Source organism: Colius striatus, chromosome 15 (assembly GCF_028858725.1).
Source record: "Colius striatus isolate bColStr4 chromosome 15, bColStr4.1.hap1, whole genome shotgun sequence".
Lineage (NCBI taxonomy): Eukaryota > Metazoa > Chordata > Aves > Coliiformes > Coliidae > Colius > Colius striatus.
The window spans coordinates 3,902,965-3,918,390 of record NC_084773.1 but is presented as its reverse complement, the minus strand read 5'-3'; the positions used below and the strand labels follow the sequence as shown (position 1 = coordinate 3,918,390).

The 15,426-nt window shown below is 40.9% G+C and overlaps 1 protein-coding gene across 1 annotated transcript in view; it reads left to right on the top strand.

Moving 5' to 3' along the window:
• Positions 1-15,426, top strand: part of WNK2 (WNK lysine deficient protein kinase 2) — a 110,091-nt gene that overhangs the window by 49,630 nt on the left and 45,035 nt on the right. Inside the window, exons 5-8 of the mRNA XM_062008697.1 lie at positions 6,833-6,921; positions 7,726-7,945; positions 10,683-10,971; positions 14,818-15,014. Coding sequence (XP_061864681.1) covers positions 6,833-6,921; positions 7,726-7,945; positions 10,683-10,971; positions 14,818-15,014 — 795 coding nt within the window. The remainder of the gene's footprint in view (positions 1-6,832; positions 6,922-7,725; positions 7,946-10,682; positions 10,972-14,817; positions 15,015-15,426) is intronic.

Here is a 15,426-nt window from a genome sequence, read left to right as displayed (position 1 = left end):
TTCTGTGGCAAAAGCCTTTATGTAGCTGAGGATTGTATGGTAAATCATTAGAACTTTTTAAAACTGGCCTAATATGAGCAGCTTCAGGGAGATGGAAAATAGTGCTTATCACGATCAAGTGATGGTGAAGAAGCTGTTGAAGGGGTCACTTGATTACTTGTAAGGGTATTTTTTTGATACATAACGGTGTGGCAGGTAACGGTGAAGCAGAAAGGGTCAGGTACAGACACGGCAGGTGTGTTTGCTGAGCTTTTTGTCTGAGCCCAGGTCGGTGGCAGCAGCAGAAAAGGCACTGGTGTGCCTTGGGTGGAAAAGTTGGCAGTACTACCATTCCAAGGAAAGGGTTAACCATCTCCCTGTGGAGAGGGAAAGAGCCCTGTCGCATGCCATGAGCTGCATGAACTGTCAGGCAGAGAGGAGGAGCAGGGGGTGGATCTCTTGGTGAGGGTGCCAGAGGAGCAGCATCTCCCTAGGGAAGCTCCTTTCTCCAGACAGGAACCTTTCTCTGGGCCCAGCAGCTTCTCCTGAGGAGCTGCATCTGCAGAAGAGCTGGCGACGGCCGGGGACCGCGCGTTGGCCCACGTGAGTTGCCCAGGGGCACCTGGGGAAGCTGCTGCTGCTGCCCTGCAGGAATTGGGGTGTGGGGTCCTGAGCCACCACCAGACAGTGAGATCTCCTCTGTTGGCTGAGCTGCTGGGAGCTTACAGCCGAAAGAACCCAAAAGAGGTTTTTGTGAAGAGGAAGGGTTGGTCATGGGGAAGCTGTTGCTGGTGTTGGATTTTCCTGGACTGAAATAGAGTGCAGAAATGGAGTATGGACTAAACCCAAGAGGCTGAATTAGGCTGTTCTCTTCCTAGTGTTAGGTGAGGCTTGGGGCTCTCAGTAGAGCAGAGGGTGGCCCTGACTTTCTCCAATGGAAAGGATCAATGGTGCAGTGCTCCTGAATGCTGTCATTTATTTCAGCTTCTCAGTGAGAAATGTACTGTACTTTTGACGAAACAGGGTTTTTTGTGCCCGAAATGTAAACACTTATTTTTAGTGTTTTAAATTGAGGGTCAAGGTGATGTGAAAATGTGATGACTGTATCTGCTTTCCTTATGCTTTTATTTCTAAAATGTGGGACAAAATAACTGTCTGCCTGCCTTGGGCTCAGCATCATGATGGCAACCACTGGAGGTGCTAATAGTGTCTAAAGGGGTCAGAATTGCTTGCATCAACCAAGGGATTGCTTGCTAGTGAAGGTACAATAACCACCTTATTCTTTAGGCTGCCTCTTCCCTATGCTGCCCAGCAGTCAGTCTGTGACTTTGGGTTTGCTGTTATAGTCTCTTTTTCATTTGCTCCTACTCTGTATCCTAAAGCTCTGTCCAGCTCTTGCCTGCTAATGTAGGATCCCTCTGAAGTCAGAGCTGTTTGTGTCACATGTGTCAGCAGTCCTTACAGGTACAGAAAACAGAGACATTCCCTTCCTGAGACATGGCTGTTTGGTTTGTAGATACTACACATTATTCATGTCTGTAGTGTAGAGATTATTACACTTGGATATTTCAGTGACTTTTCAATTCTGCCTGATTGTATTCTCCTGGCTTAATTGCTGCTTTAGTTTTCCACTTCTGTTTTCAGCTACATGTAATTGTATGTATGGAATAGTCCAGGATAAAGTAGCTGTCATTTCTGCAAAGTACAGAGGGGCTTATTTCTTTGCCAGATGAGATATGCTTGTTACCACTTGTCACATCTCTCTTTGCCCTTTCAGCCTGAATTATGGAGTATAAACACAAAAAAAGTGGCTGTGGAATATAAATAGAAAATACATATTTTTTTCAAGCAACAGGTCCAAGCCACATGGACTGCAGTTAACTTGGAAGGGATTTCCTGGTCAGCATATTTGCAGCGACCTTCATTCTGATGCCATAATCTCATTTTTCATGCATAACTTGATGGTTTTTCTTAGTCAGATTTTTTTGTGTGTGTTTAATCATTCTGCCAAGTGATTTTGATGTAGACAATAGTGATGAAACATCAGAGCCTGTGACCTTCCCATGCAGCTCCAGTCTAATGTTTTCTTACTGATGCAATGCAGAATGCACAGCAGACCAGCTGTGTCTGCTGGAGGGGATCCTGGAGACCTCATTGGGTTTAGCAGCACAAACCTGTGCTTTGAACAACTCCCATGTTTATGGTGTTCTAGTTTGCATTTTAAGTTTTTCCTATGGTTTTGGGGTGTTTTTAATAAATGTTTAATGTTTTTCCAGCATTTTGAGGCTATATTCCATATTGCTCCTATGGATAGAACAAATGTTGTGGCTGTAGCACAGCAACAACAGACAAATAGTGTGATGAATGTCCTTGTGTTGACTTTTGGTGTGTTTTGGATGTCTTCTCAAATCTGCAGATAATCTTCTTCGATTTAGTGTTGGGATTGAGAACTGTTTTGGAGTGAAGTAGAGACGAGTGTGTAATTGCACACAGTGATCTCACTGCTGGATGCTGAGGACCAAAATCATGACAAAACTGAGAACTCTCTCTGAAGTCAATAAAGTTGAAGGCAATTTGTGGTTGTGTGGAATTTCAGTTGGAAATCTGGTTTCAGCTTTCTCTTTTGAAAGAAACTTTTTACCTTTTCTAGCAACTACATGATGCTAGAGCCTGCCTCAGGTAGAGGATGGAGCTTTAGTCCAGAGCAGACTCTAGACTTTGTCTAGACCTTAATGGCACCTTCTAGGTGAAAGGAAAGCCCTTAGAAAAATGGCTGACTGACATGGGACAGCCTTGATTTGTCTGGCATATGCTATGCATCCTGTAAAGTATTTTGTGTCACTCCTTCAAAAGTGTGCTCTGCTGATGGAAAAATGTCGAGGGGCTATTTTTAGACCTCTGAAAACAAGCTTTACATTTTTGTCCCCAACATGGGGCTTAAAACTTTAATGAGCTGTAATGTGCCTAACTGTAGCCTCAACTATCTAATACTGGAGTGCAATGTTATTTCCAGTCTAATCACTTCAGAAAAAAGGTGAAGATTTGAAGTGGTGATGAGGGATTCAGAGTAATTCATCTGGTTTGAGACAGAGAAGTTCTCAAAAGGGAGGTGATTAGATCTTTTCATGTTGGTCTTGGATAGATATATATACATACACATTAGGAAGAGTTTGTATGACAATATCCCTGTGCACCTTATGTCACCCAGTGAGCCCTGTACTTTGGATGCAGTGGTGTTGAATTTGCATTTGTTTACTAGGCAGCTGTGCAGTTTTCATACTCATAGATAATTCTTTAGCTAATATACTTTGAATCTCAGTGCTATGTTTCCTTGGGAGTGCTCAGGAAAGGCAGATCAGATGAGTTTAGTATGAGTGAACAAGATGAGTCCTTTGATTGCAAGTAGAGATCTGTGTTTTGCATAAGCTCCCTTTGTTGTTGGGAGGCTTGTGAGCATCAGGACAGGGGCACAGTGCTGTAGGGATGGTTTGCAGCTTTACAGTGAGATGGCCTTGGAGCTTTTAGTGAGGAGTAAGGAGCAGAAGCATACTATAGCATATGGGCTTTGAGAAAACACTTTGGCAATGCAGTTCTGTTCAGTACTTCATGGTGCATATTTTGTCCTTGTTTGTTCTAGTCATCTATTCATAGCTTAGCTGTTCAGTAGCTCAACACAATAGATTTTCAGAGAGGAGTCAGTGTTGCTTCAAAAGATGTTGAAAGTAAAACGCTGTTTGGAGGAGTTGCTATTTTTTTTGGTTTATGGAAGCGATTTGTAAGGCCAAAAACCATGGTTTGTCATGAGGGATCTGTCAAAAGGACCATTTTCAGGCAAACCTGATTTCTAGATGCCCAGCATGTCCTGCCCTGCTCCAGCCCAGTCATGTCAACCTTCAAGTTGAACTGTGTGACAGAAGATGCTTCATGAACTCTGGAAAAGAAAAGGAAATGGGGAGATACTGGTAGAGGCCTTGTGCTACTGGTGTTTCTCATATGTTCAGTTTGTGCTACAATACCCATGAAATGCTCTGCAATTATGGAAAGCGGTTGGCACATTCCCCTGAGTGCCTGGGTCTGTGAACAATCTATTGCTCTAGGCAGCTGAAAGCTCTTCAGGTAATGTGGTGAAAGTTGTCTCTACTGCTTTGCTGGGGGGGTTTTGGTGTTTTTTTGACTGTTGATTGTTTTTTTTCCCCCAGTTAAATTGATACTGATGCCCATTTCTGTGTTATTTTTCTCTAAACATGAAGCTACAGCAGATGATGGGCTTTATTTCCCATTCTTCCTGATGTCACTGAGATGGAAATCGGTGGTTTCCTAGAGAAAACTGGGCTGTCCAAAAATGCAGAGATCTGTCCTATTGCTTTCCATTGTGAATTACCAAAGATTTCTTCAAACTCCTTCCCACTCAAGAACATGACAGGCTCCTGGGGCTTCAGGGTGTAGAGGATACATGCTAAAAACGCTTTGTTGTTTTTCCTTTGTGATTCAGGAACGGGAACTCTCTTACTGAACAGTCACTGAATGCTGTGGGGTGCTTTGGCTTGTTCTGAGCAAGCCCACACTTTGCTGGGCTAGGCAGACTCGCTCATTTTGACACATTTTTCTAACACAACAAAATTTGAACCCTCATTTGATAAGTAAGATTTAGATTTGCTTCAGCAAATAATGATCTTTACTGGGTAAAAAGCCACAAATACAGACTATTTTGCTTTGCCCCCATAAGGATGGGTTTTTTGGATCTTAGCAGCTCTCTACCTGGGCAAATCTGGAAGCTGAATCTTTGTATGACTATTTCATCTTTTTTTTTTTTCCTCTCAAATTTATGAATTACACATTTTGCTCTCAAGTTTTAAGACAAAATGGGAGTGGTTGACCTAAAAGAAATAAATGGATCCAAATTCAAGGTCAAATCTGAGGTGTGAATGGCAACAAAATGTTAATAAACAGATAAAAGTATAATCTGATGTTGGAATATTCAGCCATTGTTGACACTCACCCATAAAATTTATTCAAGATGAAGTTCAGTGAAGTACTTGCAGTCACTTTCTAAAATACATGTTTTCTGTTTGTTGGTTTTTTTTAATCCAAGACAGCATCAGGTGAACTGAAAGTTCACCCTTGAGGACTTCAGGCCTCCTTATCAGCCACTGCATGATCCATTATTTACAAGTCTTTCAGGGTGAAACTTAAGGTTATTTGAAAGGAGTTAAATATCCAAATTACATTCAGTTACGTGCTTAATCAGATTCTGGGTTTTTGAGATAAAGGAAATCATGTTTCCTTTTTATTCTGCTTATTGACTTTACTGGAAATACTCACATCCTTAAGTAATTGGGTCTACCTGCAGAATCTGTTCCCAAATTAATTTTGTCAAGTTTTCATCCATACCCATCATTTGTCAGTGCATAAAGATGTCATGTGTTTCCAAAACACAACCAATTTCTTTTGTCACAAGTAACAAGGATAACTTCCTGCCTTGCCACTTTTGTCCTCTGCAGCTGAGTATGTTTGTGAAAAGCGTTCACAAGAACCTTTCTGTTGAGTTGGATGGAAGGAGTGAGCAGTGTTACAGCAGTGGGGTGCCTGTTAGTGGCTCTTGTGGCCTCACTTCTCACAGAACATCCCTCCCTCTCTGCTTGCAACTCAACATCAGAAGAGATTGTCTGCCTGGGCTTTGAAAATGCACAGCTGTACGTGTGTATTCTCTGCCCAGCTGTTCCCAGTGGCTATTTCTTTATTACATTTTGATTACATGTGCAGAAAGATGACATAATATATAGACTGTTATTTAGCCTGAGAGCTTGCATACTACTCCTGGGTTTCTCTTTGTGCTGATAAGATGTATGTTATTTGAATTTCGAGGCTCTGTATCCAGAGGAGGATCATGCTGAGTTAAGATCTTGGTGCTGAGATATTAGAAAGTGGAGAGAGATGACCTGTGAGCACCCTAGAAAAGAGTGTATGTCTGTTTTAAATCCTCTCCATCTTCTGAAAACAACCCCACCTAACCTGAAAGAAATGCAAACTATTCCTGTTGCACCTACATCGAGCCAGAGCTCCCTGAGCAAACAGATGCTGTTTCTCTGAAGTTTTCTTCTGCAATGAACAGTGGGGTTTTCTTCTTGAAGGACCTTGCTCATAGTTATCTGTTCCAAACCTAGAACTGATTACTATTCCCAGCAAAAATATTAACATTTGTCAGAGATTTAACTTGATTTAATAGGTTGATTTATAGCTTACACCTGCTCTGCCACTTGTTCCCAGTGAGAATCTAACAGTATGCCAGGGAAATGCAACACAGAGCTGTTGAGCATACTCTCCTGCTTTTCTGCTGGGTTTTGGGAAGGGTTTGGTGGGGTTTTTTTGGCTGGGGTCAGGAATGTTGGGGACATAAAGCAAAATATTTGTGGGAAACAGGACTGTGAAATATTCCAAGGTATTTTTGACTCATTTTCGAATGGTAGTCTGGAGAAAAACATAATTATTAGTCTTTATTCATTTAGTGTTTTGAGAGTTTAAGGCAAAACAATGTAAAAGGAATAATCTCAGAAGAAAAGGTAATTTTTAAAATTTAAAGTTGACTGTTTCTTGGATATTGACTTCAGAATAAAGGGAGGTTTTCCCTGTGTACAGCTGAGCTCATGTGCAAACTATGGTGCTTATTGTGAAGTGCAGTGGTACTTAGAAATGCAGCAGCCCGAAATCTCTGAGTTTTGCTCAAAGACTAACAACTTGAAAGTATGAGTTACTCCAAAGGTTGAAATGATTGCAAATCATAGGAAAATGCCTGCAATTAAGAGAGATAATGTAATTCTTTTTCAAACTAAATTGTTGTTCTCTGTCCTTTCAGGGTATAAAGCCAGCAAGCTTTGAGAAAGTTACTGATCCTGAAATTAAGGAGATAATTGGAGAGTGCATTTGCAAAAATAAAGAAGAAAGGTTTGTTTCAAATAATCAAGCTTTGTATTACATACTGTGTACACAGGGTTTTCAAAACTGTCTGGGGATTTTTGTTCTGGCCTCTAGGTCTCCCCTGTGCAGGAGAAAATGCAGAATGGAAATCCTAGATGCAAAGGACTACCTGCCTTCCTGCCACAAAACGTCAGCTGACGTGAGCTGATGCGTGAGCCAGTGTATTTGAGCGCATCGTAGGGTGGGTCTCTGTAAGATCTCACTCAGAGGCCCTGCTTGGAGCATTGAGTGTAGTGGAGTTCAGCCACAAATGTGACACAGTAGATGCACCACAAGCTATTACACCAGATTCCATTGACTCTAATGAGCCTCTGGATGTGGAGACAAAACCTGCCTTGTTTCCAGCTTTAGCTTTAAAACCTAATCTTCTTATGCTGGCCTCTCCTAGATGAATGTGTCTCATTGTTTTGTACTTCAGAACTTTCACAAATAGAGTTTTTAGGGACCTCAGCTGGCTACCTAGAAGAAGGAACTTCTATTTTTAGTTCTCTTTAAGCTCACATACTCAACAAAAGTTGAGCCAAGCTATAATCTGACTTTTAGTACGTGCTGATGATGTGTGAATATTGCTGAAGCTTTGTGAAATAGGAAACGTCATTTTCTCAGCAGTCCTCCGTAACACTGGAAATACTGTATCTTTTTGCCAAGAACACAAAGTTGTTATGGATGAACACCAAATCTACTGTAAATGTTTTGCCTTCAACAGCTGTTTATTGTCACAAACCTTGTTTAAATTGCTTAGGACTTTTTTTTCCTGTCCATATATTGCAGATATGAAATTAAAGATTTATTAAGCCATGCCTTTTTTGCTGAAGATACTGGGGTAAGAGTGGAACTTGCAGAAGAAGACCATGGTAGGAAATCCTCTATTGCCTTAAGACTCTGGGTAGAAGATCCTAAGAAACTGAAAGGAAAACCCAAAGATAATGGAGCCATTGAGTTTACTTTTGATCTGGAGAAAGAAACTCCTGATGATGTTGCACAAGAAATGGTAAAATAAACTTTTTCTGACAAAAATGTATACATAAATATAGAGAGATATATATATTAAAAAGGGCATAAATCTCAAAGGACAGCTGGAATGAGTCTGGTAAAGTAACTTCCACTTAAACCATTCCAGGTGTCTGGTTTAAGCAGTTTGTGTTGATTTTAGAGTGAGTGCTGAAAGAAAGGGTTAAACGGGGGACAACTAAGAACTGAAAAATATTGTTTACCAAGTATGAAAACAGATGCATGAAATGGCATTTCAAGTAGCTGAGGGACCATAGAGGTCGTCTTCTACTTCTATCTTTTGAAAACTCCTTCGCCACGTTCTGTCAGCTGTTGAATTTGCCTGGAATCTGTTTAGCTTCAGACAGCACCTTGAAATAAATTAGAAGAGTTCAGAAGTTCAGTCACAAAATATTCTGCACTGAATTCTTCAAAACACTTCTTTCCATCTTTTCTGTCAGTATTACTTAGGAGGAATGTAGATGAGGAAAGTATCTTCAGCCACTGGATCACCAAACCTAAGCAGGGAACTAGATTCAAGCTCACTGCACAGAGTTAGGAATAAACTTTGTATTTTTTTAACAGATAAACTGAACTTGGGGATCTTCTATATCTTTAAAGCTTGTGGGGTTTTGTTAGAAAAGCTTTTGTGTTCCAGTTTCCCTATATAGTTCCTGAACTTTTATTTTAATGATGTCTTTACTGCAGTTGTTTAGGTTTTCTAACGTCATGAAGACATGGAATTAGTAAGCACTTAGCCAAGGCTTTGGATTTTCTTGTGCTTGCAGAAATATTCCTATTATAACTTAAACCCCAAGGGACTCTAGTTAATGATGTTGTCATCACCAGTCCTGTTCTGCTTAGAAGGCACTCATTTTGGTAACATTGCCTATGGTACTTGGACTCGTCATTGTGTACTCCAAATTTAGTGGGAGGAATTCAGGCTCCTCTCTCTCCTCGTCACTGGTTTGCAGAAGGTGCAATATCTTTTCTGGCAATGTATTGTTACAGAACTCATTTCATTTAAAAGTTCTTCTGGTACAGTTACTGTCAGATTTTGCATCCAAACATTTATGGAAATATTTGGAAATTTGGAGTGCTGTAGGTTTCTTCTCCCATAGTTGTGATGATTTGAAGAGAAAATAATTCTCTTAAAAAGTATATACAAAACAGTCACTCCCCAACTACTGTGATACTGTACCCTTCCCAAATGATTTAAAAACTTGTATTTTACCCTTGCTTTAAGAGTTGCCAAAGTGATTGCCTCTGAAATGCTTCCAAACTTGATGCAGTTGAGGGGGGAGAGGGAAGGGGGATGTTTATCCCTAAATGTCTTTTGTGGAACACCAAAGCCACGTGCTTTCATCAATTTGTCTTGCTTTATGTGCTGTGGAAGGGAAGAATGCAGGAGACCTTTTGAGTACGGGGAATTATTTGTCATTTTGATGGGTTTTGAGTTGTCAGGATTCCCAGCTTGTACACACCATGTGGGCAATAGGAACTTTGGGTGTTCTGGTGGGTTTGCAACCTGAAGTTACCTTTCACAAGCAGTGGGCACAACAAAATAACACATCTTCATGAACCTTTAACCATTCTCTATACAGAGGTGTAGGAATAAGAATTGTTTACAAAAAAAAAAATGTTAGTCTGGCAGGTTTTCAGTGCCTTCCCAGTAAACTTTGTCATGAGGGATCTTCTGAGTACTTTACCATACAAGGCTCTCTGGACCTGTGTGGCTCTTCCCTTCTGTCACTAACACTTGCTGGGTCATCAGTTCAGGAATGTCAGTGAGGTCTGAGGGCCTGGGCACTGGAAAATACCCCTATCCATCTGCAGCTCTGTTTTAAGCTGCTTTGCACCTATTAATTTTTAACTGAAAATCTAAGCTGTGAAACTGTCTTGCATTTGGCCAAGAGCGGGGACAGAAGCCCTCCAGATGTCCTCCATGTATGAGAGTGCTTCCAAATCTGTAGAATATGCATGTTAAGAGTGCAAAGAGAGAAGATAAATCTCTGGTAGGTCAGTGTTGGACTAAAATTCATACCCTGTGCTGCAGGAGATTATGCAAACAAGTACCCCAAGGATGGATTTCCATTTTATCCATTGGGCAGTTGAATTCTGAGAAAGCCTGGTCCTCTTTACAACCAAATGTGAACAGTCTGCATTCAACTCAATTACAGGTTTTTTCTTTATAAAAACTAATCAATACTGACAGGATTTAGCTTTTAAAAGAAGTTAATTTGAGAGGAAATACTGTTAACATCTTTTCCTTCGTGACTTGCTGTCATGTCAGGCACAGCAGTTTGGGAAACTCTGGATACTGGAAAGACTAAGGTAATAAATCCTGATGTAGGAGTGGCATGCTTCACTCCAGTTGCATTGTTTCAAGAGTGTTTTTCAAAGTTGGGTTTTTTTTTTCCTCTTTTGACTATTCTGTTAGTCTTTCCAAAATTAAACTCGCTCTCTTCTTCTCAATGGAGAAGAAATTCACCCAATATATAATCAGGTCTTAGAAATTACATATTGTTGTTTTAAAACATATTAGGGATGGAAGGTTTATTAAAACCAAAACAAAACCAAACCATCAAGCTCTTAAGTTCCTGTTCTTTTGAGGAATAAAGTGTAAATTCCTGTCTTTCAAAATGACATTGTGTCTGTTAGGAAGAGACTCGAGCGATGCGCGTGTGCACCCACATCCGTGCACCCAGCACCTTGCTAAGTTTGTGCCTCCTCTGCAGATTGACTCTGGATTTTTCCATGAAAACGATCTCAAGATAGTGGCGAAGTCGATACGTGACAGAGTAGCGTTAATACTGTGGAGAAGAGAGAGAATTTGGCCCAGGATACAGTCAGAGGAGCGGCGGGACTCGGAGTGCCTGGAGAAGCTGAAGACGCCACACGCGCAGCAGGTCCAGGTCACGTACCTTTCCCACACCGGGCACCACGTGCTGTCGGAGCCTGAGGAGCCTGAGGCAGACCAGCATCCCTTCCAGCACAACCTGCCCACCAGCGTCACCTCCGTTGCATGTGAGTCTTGGGTTGGGCTGGTGAGTGGTCTGGGGTAAAAACCACCGCTGGGCTCAGCTCGGTGATGAGATGAGCTCTGTGTGTGTTTCTGCAGAGCAGCCCAAGGAGCACAGGTGGCTCAGGCAGATGCAGAGCAATTTTGAAAGAGAGTTTCAAGAAAAACTATTACTATATAGTGTTTATATATTATATAGTATATTATATATATTGCTGCTTCTTCCATAGCAATAAATGCAGAAAGCATAGTGTATTTGTAAATGGAAAAGCAAGGAGACCTGCTGCTGGACACAAAAAATACAAGTGGGATCAACACTTAGTAAGATCACAAAGATCAATACCAAGTTCATTTTAGCCTGGAGAAGAGGAGGCTGACGGGAGACATGATCACCCTCTGCAATTCCCTTACAGGAGGTTGTAGTGAGGTGTGTGTTGGTCTCTTCCCTCAAGTAACAAGTGATGGGACAAGAGGAAACAGCCTCAAGTTGCACCAGGGGAGATTTAGATTGGAGACTGGGAAGAACTTTTTCCCTGGGAGGGTTGTTAGATGCTGGTATGGGCTGCCCAAGGAGGTAGTGGAGTCACCATCCCTGGAGATATTTAAAAGATGAGGTGCTGAGGGTTTAGATGAGGTAGGATTCTAGAAATCCATTACCACATCTATAAGATTCTAGTGCATAAATCTGAATGATGCTCAGGCGAGTCCTGCTACCTCAAAGTACTTAAACAGTTGCTTTCTGAATGTACGTGTGAGGTCCAAGACAAGAGGTTGTCATTGTTGGGCATTGGACTAGTTGGTCTTTAAGGTCATTTTCAAAACCAAACCATTCTATGATGGATGTAAAGACCTATAGTAAAACATTGGTAAGTAAGGTATGAAAAGTATGAAACTGAGCTTAAATCTCCCCAGTGTTAGGCTACTGTGATGGATTTGGCGTTGTTGGGTTAGTGGTTGGACTTGATGATCTTAAAGGTCTTTTCTAACCAAAACAATTCTCTGAAGTTTGTGTAAAACGATTTCAGAGCCTGCAGAAGTTGAACTGGCACCAAACTGGTCAGAGCAACTGATGGCTTTTTCCAATGATGTTGTCAGTGTGGAGATGTTTTATTCAACAGCAGACCTTGCTGAAACCAGAGCACTGCATTTGCTTGCTTTTTGCCATTTACTCTTTATAGTTTATGTGGAGCTTTTTGTGAATCTGTGCAAAGGTCTACAGAAAAAGAAAATCCATCTCTGAATGTTGCATAATGTAATTGAAGATTTCCCTGTTTCGTGGAGAATATCTGCTGTGGTTTGGTGTGTTGGGAGTGCCAGACCTTGTGGGCTAACGCTGTAGTAATTATTGTGGTCCTTAGGTCAGGATGCAGGGGCTCTCTCAGTGCCTCCAGACTATCTAGTGTCCTGACCTTGTGTCCTGGAAGCCTGATCTTCATTATGGCAGGTCAGAGTGGCTGGTTGCTCTCATTAGTCTCCGCCCTGGTTGGCTACAAGCCGAGCATCTGCCAACTCTTTACATTCAGCTGGGGGCTGATTCAAGACTGCTCACTTGGCTGTTGCAAGACAGGTGGATTTGCATCAACTTGTTTTCGTGCCAGGGTACTGATTTTAGTCTATGCCTGCATAAGAAGCTGCCTGGCTTTGCTGGCAGACCTGCTCATTTCTTCATGATGTTTCTGAGCATCAGACTTACCTCCAGCCAGCAGCAAGGTGTGAGGAAGTAGTGTTTGGATTCCCCTAAAGAAACTTTTCCCATCTCTGTCCCCTAAATTCACCTTTGTTACCAAGTCAAGCTCTGGTATCGAAATATGAATCTACTTCTGCTTTGAAACATCTTGAAGGAAATTTTGCCAGATATCTTTAGCTTGGGAGGTTTGAAGTTTTATGAGAGTTCTTTTTCTTTTCCTCAACAGATTTTTTGATAAAATCCAATGTACTTTGCTACTGAACTATTGGCATAATGTTTCTGTTTCATTGTTCTGGACTTTTATGTAGGCATATTTAAATTAACAACGCATTCTCTTCAGCAGAGAGGCAGCTGCTGCTTTAATTCAGGTGTTATCCAAATTGCTATACAATAGCAGTGGCCTGCTTTGAATACTGAAATAACCAAGCATGCTTGTGCAAGAAAAGAAATCTTTACAGGCCATATTTGCGTAACACTCGAGTACTGCAGGATTTGCAAGGCTTTTTTTTCTGAAGCTAAATTGATCTCATTTCATTTTTTTCTGAACTTATAGTTTTTTTATGCTATCTAATCCTCTTGAGAAACACAGTAATTATAACTCTTCTTCTTTCCAGTGGTACATTGTGCTTCCCATGATTCTCTAGGACATGAGTTGGCAGAATTTTATACTAAATATAACCACTCCCCCCCAGTTTAGAACCTGCTCCTCCTTGACTTTTAACCAATACTTGCTCTCATTTGACAATTCACTATCAGATGTCTTTGAACATTTTCTCAGTGATGTTAGGCCTAAGACCTCTATAAATTACTGTTCTACCAACTCATGTGATAATCTGAGGTCAAATGTAAGAATGTAGATTAATAACTTAATGTGTGTAATGCACGTTGTTCTATAAAAATCTGAGACTGACTCATGCCTTTAACTTTTAGCCCTCTGCTGTCACACTGGTGGTTTTTTTCTTTGAGGTCTTAAACAATTGTAATAAAATGGAGGTGGGTATATGGCAGAAATCTCTGCCCTCTTGGAGAAGGGCCACATTGACTCTTTTTAAAAGCAGATGAATAAATATAGAGAGGAATCTAATTAGAAAAAAACAACCGAAAAACAGTTGGGAGAATAGTTTGTGAGTACAGAGGAGAAATGTCATCTCTGGTGCTATCAGAAAATAATTTGGTATTTAAAAGCCAAGTAAGTAAAACCTTCTTTGGAATATGGAAAAAAGAAGGTGGAAAGAGTCATGGGGAGAAATAACTTTAAACTTTGCTATAATTGAAACTGGTTTTTTTGTAACTGTGTTATGGTTTTCTTTTCAGTTCTGAATTTTAAACCTCTGTTACAAGCTACTTGTCTTTTGGATACTTAGCAACTACAGTCTTGATTGTCTCCTTTCATTTCTCAAATGAAGGAAACCGTAGCTTATGCTTGAGAAGAACTGGACACCTGTACTTGACAGGCTTCAAAAGTAATGAAAAGACAGTTTAAAATCTTAGTAATTAGTAAAATCTAAGTAATACTTGATGGTGCAGTTTTATTTCTATTGGACAAATAGAACAATACTTGCCCAGTGCCTGCAGCTGTGCAGTTTTGTAGGTTAGCTAGGCAAACACTCTGCAGGAGAAACTCCAACAGGGCTCTGAATGGTGCTTCTAAATCACTGCAAACTGTTATCTGTTCTTTATCTTGAGGTATTGCTGCATTCTATGGTTTGCTGGGCTAATAAAGCATGCAATATAAAGCATTTTGTAATTTTCAGTGCTACTAATTAAAGAAGGTGATAAAGTCTGTACATCCCCAGGAGATCTAACTCTAAAAGACTCCATGATCTGCTGTGAATGTTACAACTGGGGTTTCCTTTCCTTTCATCCTGCAAAATCTATAAACATCTGCAATTCTTAATGTCAACCTTGTGCCCTTTAAAGGAAATATCAGTGTACCTAAAATATCATCGTGCACAGAGATCCATGGGGATGGTTTTTGGCTAAAGAGAAGCAGTATGTGCCTTTGGTAGAAAAGAACATTTGTGTTGTATAATTCATTTCTATAATGGAAAGGACTAGGGTCGTAAAAATGCTAATTACATAAAGCAGTGTTGACCTTGCTCTAAAATCATTACTTGAACATTTGGAGTTGTTGAGCTTCTAATAGAAAATATTGTTCTCTCAGCTGACAGCACGTTTGACAGCGGCCAGGGGTCCACTGTGTATTCAGACTCCCAAAGCAGCCAGCAAAGCGTCATCTACTCGTCGCTGCCAGACCCCGTCCCCCCCGCCATCCAACGCGTGTACAGCCCACCTCTGAGCGAGAGCCAGGCTGTGCCCCACAACCTGCAGCAGCTGGGGCACTACCAGCAGCCCTCAGGAGTAAGTTTAAAGCTTTTCAAAATCATTGTGTATCCTACATCCTACTTAATGGCTCCCTTATACTCTTGTTTTCAGTGGGTATGGGTTCCAGGGCTTGCTTTATGTGTTCCTCACACGTCTCTATCAAGGGTGCCTTGCTTAGTGATACATCTCTGGTTGATCTGAAATGTGCACTTAGATGGTGTATGGCTGTATTTGCCATTCTGAAGAAATGCTTCACTGGCAGCTGTCATGCTTTAAAAAACCTTCTTATCAGTCTGCTGTCACTGAACCACATTAGTAGCTTTATGATGATTGGTATTAAACTCCTGCAGATAGTTGAGAACTGTCCTGTTTGGTTTTGTTCACTGTTAGTATTAGTATTATCTACCTGTTATTGTCCCTTCATTTCTTCAAGAGCCTCTTTGGTCTG